The following is a 7,158-nucleotide window of genomic DNA, read 5'->3' as shown; positions in this document are numbered from 1 at the left end:
TTTGGAGGAGGAGGAGGAGGAGGAGGAGGAGGAGGAGAAGAAGAAGGAAGAAGAGGGAAAAGAGGAGGAGGGGGGTCATTCAAAATGTGATGGGCATAAATACAAAAAAAAAAAACTGTAACCTGGTTTAATAGTACAATCAACAGGCATCAATCCACCAAATGCAACAATAAAATAGTAACACCAATCTATACACACACACACACACACAAACAAAATTGAAAAGGTGAGACAAATCATTTCACTCAAATCCTATATTATTCTGTTACTTCCTTTTGGGATGCAAAAGGATGTTGAAGTTTCCCCGACACATTGCTCATCTCTAGACAATCAATCTAGGTAGCAATATCGGATTAGCAATGTAAAGCAGCATCAGCTTTCTAAAACTCATCACACATTCATCCTCGTATAGAGGTTAAGGATCTTGTAGTTTTTCTTATTAGAAGAATTTGACTGATTACTTACTCATAGTGTGAATTTCTCCCAACTTAAAGCTACTAAGATCCTTATTTGGTGCAGCTATCAAAACAATTGATGATTTTCATATTTAACATACTTTAACTTAAAATATACTTGAAGTAAAACTCTGCCGAAGTTTCAAATAAGGGGTCATTACCTGATTATCTGTAGCCCTGAGGAAAAAAAAATCATAGATTAACAACAGAATAAAAATAAGACACTACTTAATTAATAAATGAGTTAAGAATGTTTGCAGTGCCACAGACAAGGAAGAGTTTGAAGACAAAAAATAATGTGAGAGGCATGCCTCTTGCATAAAAGTTCTAACTATTAAGTATTTTCTAGTTATTACCAGGGTCAAAGGTGATGTTTGTCTATGATTTCAATTACAAATGATATATATGGTTCATTAAAATATTAGTCCAATCTAATAAAATTAGCCAGGGTTAAAAATAACATTGAACAGTCATGTTTATTGAGGAAGTTGCTTCAAGACAGTAACTGGATTACACATTTTTCCCTAATGAATAACATGCTAGATAGTTACAGCAACTATAAAGTAAAAGTTAAATAAAAGAACCACCTACCTTGCCCTTTGCAATAGCTCCCAATGCAATGGCCCAGTTGTCATATTAAATGCCCCAGGATAGCATAGCAAGTGAGCTCCTAAAATCAAAAGTTGATACTGTAAGTATCCGCAAACTTAAGAACAAGAGAAGAAATTTCCACCCGCTCTCTTCCCCAAGCAAACAAAATTGACAATTCAATATGCTAATAAGCCTTAGAAAGCATTGAAAAAAAAAACCCTTGGAAAAGTCAAATCATGACAACCAATTGCAAGTCAAGAAGAAATAATTGGTATCAAGCAAAATAATGGAAATGACAGACCTCTTGCTGCATATATCATTGCTAGTTCGGGAAAACGTATATCATAACAGATGCCTATGCCAATGCGCCCAACCTCTGCACGAATCAAGTAACTTTGTTACAGCTTTGTGGACAAATTTCATTGCAAGCAAACATTCTAGAGGTTAATTGAACAGAACCAAGATAACGAGTTAACAACTATACTTCTCCACCATAGTCAATATTATTATAAGATTCAGGCTCTGAACATGAATTTCTTATCTACATAATGACAAACAAAATATCAATAAAGACTGCGACGTTATGATGGAGGTAGAACCAGAGAAAATGTGCTTAGATATGTAACCAGGGGATATATTAGACCTGTGTCTACAATTGTTGGAGTCTCCCCAGCAGTAAGAGTTTTTGACTCCATAAAGGTAATCTTCCCGGGAATGTCCATGTCGAAAAGGTGTATCTGCATTGATGCCAGCATGTCAAAATTTGCACAACAAAGCAAATGCAAGAAAATAGTTCAAGTACCACCACCATCAAGATCAATTATGAAAGTCAAATATCCAAAAAAAAAGGATTGAATTATTTTGGGAGGCACAATAACATCAAACATCCAAAGCACAAATTCATGTGAACCAAGCATTAAGAACAAGATCCCTATGCACATTCCAACATTGTAGATGACCCAACCTTGCGGTGCTTGGCTTTAAGCTTTCCATCAGTGCCAAATACGCAACATGTATTATACAAGTTTCCCCCGGAACGTTCAGGTATAGAACCACCAATAATGGTGATCTTGAGGAGACGGGCGAGATCAGAGAGCATGGCAGTAGAAGGAGAGGCATCGCCACCGGCGTCAACATCCTCAGCATACACAGGGAAACTGTCATTGGAATAAGGACTGTTCCAAATTTCCTGAGACAACACCACAACAAACACACAAAATGATTGAGCAAAATTGAAGGAAGAGAATAAAATTCGAAAGGCAATTACTCAAAAACTGGAGGGTAAACTACCTCTGTCATGCATTATCGGGTGATAGGCCTAATAATGAATACATTAAATTTTAGATAAAAATAAGTTTTCGAAATTCACCTTAAATATAACTAAGATAGTAAGATTATACAAGTATTTCTCGAACTTTGTAGTTCTATAAGAGTAGAAAAAAATGCGATAAGTTAATTATTTAGAGTTCAATTGAAACAAGATAATCCGTATCCGGGAAGGAGGAACTGACTGGGAGGAGAACAAGCTGAGCACCCTTAGAGGCGGCGTCTTGAATGGCTTGGCGGGCGTGGGCGATGTTCTTCTCCTTGTCGGCGGTTACAGACAGCTGGCACAGCCCGATCTTGAACTGAAAGGAGAAACAAGTGAGTGAGTGAAGTGAAGGGAGAGAGAGAGAGAGAGAGAGAGAGAGAAGTGAAGTTGCCTTGGAGAGAGGGGGAGGGGGCAAGGGAATGGCGGGTGGAGCACGGGCACGTTCGTTGTTGACGGAAGCAGAAGCCATTGAAATCGGCGGTGAAGAGTGGAATCTGCGGCGAGCGAAGAAGAGAGAGTTGAGATTGAGTGAAGACTTGTTGTTGTAGCTGCAGCAACGTAGTGAGAGTGTTGATGATGATAATGATGCTAATGCTTTCATTATCAACCTGTTTCTGATCATCAATTATTATTATTATTATTCTCTTCTGCGAATCCAAACCCTTGCTTTCTCCAGCGTCATTCGTCAATCTCATCTTCCAACTTTGAAGTTAGGTGGACACAACACAAACGATGTCGTTTCGTACTTTCATAAAAAAAAAGAGTATAAAATAAAGTAAATTGGCTATAGAAACTAGAGTTGGTAAAATTATTGAGTCACCGAATTATTGGTTCAACTGGTGAGTTATTGGTTAAACCGATTAATCCGGTATAATTAAATAATTATGTAAAATTTAATTATTTTTTTTATTATAAGTACTTTTATTGAATATAAATAAAATAAAACTTGCTATATGTATTATAATTTGAATATATGTTAATAAGAAGCAATGCAGCTTGGTGGTATGATTGTCGTTCTTGCAACCCTGGAGTTAGAAGTTTGAATCCTATGACAGCCATTTTAGAAAGTTTTCCACAAACCACGAAGCTTTGACACTTGACACGCTGAGCATATGGAGAGCATGGTGGACTTGCAGAACCCAGATGCATCGTAGCTTCGCCCTCAGTTGGTACCAGCGGTTTCGTCCGGTTCGGTTTTCACCGGTTTTGGCCAGTTCATTCTAGGTTCAACCGGTTTGTTCCGGTTCATTCCAGCTTGGTGGTATGATTGTCGTTCTTGCAACCCTGGAGTTAGAAGTTCAAATCTCATGACAGCCATTTTGGAAAGTTTTCCACAAACCACAAAGCAGATGCATCGTAGCTTCGCCTTCAGTTGGTACCAGCGGTTCCGTCCGGTTCGATTTTCACCGGTTTTGGCCGGTTCATTCCAGGTTCAACCGGTTCGTTTCGGTTCTCTGTCTTGAACAGTCCTAACTTTGGACCGGACCGGTATAAGATCCGGTTTACCAATTTTTTAGTCGAACCGGCCGGTTCGATCCTGTTTTAATAACTATGGTTCTAGAGGTCGTGTGGTCGAGCGTTGATTTGTTAGAGAAAAATAAACTCCTCGTTATTTTTACATGGTCGAAATAGAATACTCAATGAGTGTACTTTGTCCATGTAAATTTTTTTTTTCAAAAGTTTCTCCGTATAAGTTGACTGATAGATGAATATACTATTCTTCAAGTGTTCAATTTGTAAATTAAAATAAAATTTTGTTTTACCAAGATCTTTCATTTCAAATTCTCTTTTTAAATAATCTGCAGTTTTTGAAATCTCTTCAGGTGATCCAATGATGTTTAAATCATCAACATATACTGTAATAACAACAAATTTGGATTTAGATTTTTTTATGAACACAAATGGACATATACGGTCATTTTTGTATCCATCTTTTAATAAGTACTCACTGAGACGTTTATACCACATAAGCCCAAATTGTTTTATTCCATATAAGGATTTTGAAGTTTTATGCTTTAGGCACTTTGAGTCCTTCAGGGACTTTTATATAAATTTCTTTATCAATTGAGCCGTATAAATAGGTTGATAAGTACTCATTAAGACGTTTATACCACGTAAGCCTAGATTGTTTTATTCCATATAAGGATTTTGAAGTTTTATGCTTTAGGCCCTTTGAGTCCTTCAGGGACTTTTATATAAATTTTTTTATCAATTAAGCCGTATAGATAGGTTGTAATAACATCCATTAGGCGCATGTCAAGCTTTTCATGCACAGTCAAATTAATCAGATATCTTAATATTATTGAATCCACCACAGGAGAATATGTTTCCACATAGTCAATACCAAGTGAGAACCGCAAAAAAGATTGGGATCTAGTGCGCTAACGCTGGAAGGGATGGTTTTGGGTAGGAGAGAGACCACTGGAAGACTTAGTCATTTAGATAGAGATTACAGAGCTATACATAAAAATATTGAACTCAGTATCCCCAGGTTAGTGTTTATCTGGTTCGAGAGGACCAGGCGTTCACTAAATACATTTCGCTTACAGTCACTAGTAAGGGGTTCTAGTAACGAAAGATTCCTTCTATAGCTATAGGCTCTAGGTAGGCCACATTTCTCATATTCATTTCAGTGCTTTTGGTCTACCCTTTTGGGTAGCAGGAGGGATCTCGTTCCTGCCTATCGGAAGTGATAATAGAATCATATGTGGCACCGGATCCACCGTTGGCACAAGAGAGTTTCCCCGAAGAACTCCTTTTCCGGAATCCTATTCTAAAGGTCTAGGAGCGGATGAAGTTTCAACACTCAACAAATAAAGACTTTTTACGGCTAAACTACCTATAAGGGCAGGAGTCACTCAATCTGCTTCGAGTGGAGAGGAATGAAAGAGCTCACTTTTTCGACAGGGATAGGAAGTAAGAAAGTCAATCGAAAATAGGAATCCACTCTACTAATAGAAGAAGAGAGGTTTTTTCTACTACTAGAATAATGTCTTTCGCTCATAGAGCTGAAGCATAGGAACCTTCTTTTGAGTTGCTGTAGCTGCTCTTTGCTCCTCTTCGACTTTATTGAGCCCTTACATCCATTTCTTCTACCGATACTCTTACTGCAGCGCGGAGAAAGCCTTTAATGAGTGGCCATTCTCTCCTCTCCAACTCAGTCGAGTTTCTTTTAACCTCTTATAGGAGTAGAAGTTGGGAAGCTAGGTTGAAGCATCAGATTCTCGAAGAGCATCAAGAACTGAACTATCTTCATGCTCCTCTCTTTTTGAACTCTCTGCTGATGAAAGAAAAGGAAGAAGAATAAGAGCTTTTCACTCTCCTAAATCGAACTCTTTTCAGGTACGTAGTCGCTAATGCGAAGCTTTTGGGAAGAAGTCGTAGCGAATTCGAAGCTCTTTCTTTGGCCTTCCTTCTCCTTCCTTCTCCTCTTTGTAATTGAATGTTACCCCTCCTTTCAATTTATCGTTCAACATATAGGATATTCTTTTTGAATAAATCTCTACATCCAAGTCATAACTTTGACCAAGTCCAATCAAGTATTTTAAATCCATACGCGCACATTCATTGCCACTTCTTCGTTATCTTTCTCTTTCGTTATCGTCATCATAAAAAACACCAATATTTTGCTAACATCTTTATTGGTTCTAATTTTCTTTGGTGCCATTATTAAATAATTTTGGTTTATTTGAAGTTTATTTAGATCCAAAAATAAATTTGATGTGTTTTGGTTGATGATCGAGTTTTTTTACTACTTGTTCAAATCTAAACTAATTTCGGTTCAATTGTGAATTAACTAAGGTTCTCTTGATGCTGTTACTAAGTATTGACCAACATTTTTATTCCTTAAAAAATTTCAATTCATTTCTTAGTTTAATTTAGGTTCATTTGGTTTCGTTTCACTTGAATTTCTCCTCCTCATCTTCCTTTCGTCTTCTCCTTTTTTTCTTCATCTTCTCCTTCTTATTTCATTTTCTCAAAATTCTTCTTGATTTATTCTCTTAAGAGGAATAAAACCAAGAAGAAGGAACGAGGAGAAGAAGGAGGAGAAACACAAAAAAAGGAAGAGGAATGCGAAGAAGGAGGAGGAGAAACGCGAAGAAGTAGAAGAAGAAGGAGGAGAGAAATGCGGGAATGTTTATGTAGTTGAAGCATGTATTCACGCTCCACTAACGAAACTAATTTTTGTTGAATTTGGACCAACTTAGTTGAACTTGATTGTCAAAAAAATTTAGATGTGTAGCAACTCTATATTTCTTTCTCATAAATAGTTAAATTTTCATTAATAATGAGAAAGGTCCAATTGGACTACACACAAAAGAAAAAAAAAAAAAAAAAAAAAGAAAAAAATTCCAACAAAAGATAGAAACTATTTTGATACAGGTTACCCAAATTTAGGGATCTATCATCTTCTTAGTCTCTCACTTGCTACCCTTCAAACTTCTTCAAAGCATATCCATAGGGTCTTCCATCGCTGCTCAAATATCAACTCGTTTTTAGCCTTCCAGTTATGTCAAGTAAGATATATTGCCAGCTTTTTTTTTTTCTACCGTGTTGCTGTCTCCTGCGATGCGATGCTATTTTGAAAATCAATTCACCATTCTTAAGTATCTGCTTCCATCAAACATATAGGATATTTATCTTCTATTTTAAATGTAAATCTAATGCTCTGACTGCAATTTATAAGTATCGTATCACGTTTTTATGAATAAAAGTTGTTCTTCTTTAAAAAAAAATAATTATAGATCCTATGAATTAGAACTTATTTTTAATGAATATAATGTTAATTTTATTTTTTAT

General features: G+C 36.5%; 1 protein-coding gene across 1 annotated transcript in view; it reads right to left on the bottom strand.

Annotated features, from left to right (window-relative positions):
- Positions 1-3,058, bottom strand: part of LOC107623040 (omega-amidase, chloroplastic) — a 4,243-nt gene extending 1,185 nt beyond the window's left edge. Inside the window, exons 1-7 of the mRNA XM_016325169.2 lie at positions 2,750-3,058; positions 2,558-2,674; positions 2,011-2,235; positions 1,690-1,783; positions 1,348-1,422; positions 1,047-1,125; positions 617-632 (exon numbers count right to left, since the gene is read on the bottom strand). Coding sequence (XP_016180655.1) covers positions 617-632; positions 1,047-1,125; positions 1,348-1,422; positions 1,690-1,783; positions 2,011-2,235; positions 2,558-2,674; positions 2,750-2,980 — 837 coding nt within the window. The 5' untranslated portion in view covers positions 2,981-3,058. The remainder of the gene's footprint in view (positions 1-616; positions 633-1,046; positions 1,126-1,347; positions 1,423-1,689; positions 1,784-2,010; positions 2,236-2,557; positions 2,675-2,749) is intronic.

This window comes from Arachis ipaensis, chromosome B10 (genome assembly GCF_000816755.2).
Source record: "Arachis ipaensis cultivar K30076 chromosome B10, Araip1.1, whole genome shotgun sequence".
NCBI classification, from domain to species: domain Eukaryota; kingdom Viridiplantae; phylum Streptophyta; class Magnoliopsida; order Fabales; family Fabaceae; genus Arachis; species Arachis ipaensis.
Note: the sequence above shows the minus strand (reverse complement) of the source record. Positions and strands in the feature narration are given on the sequence as shown.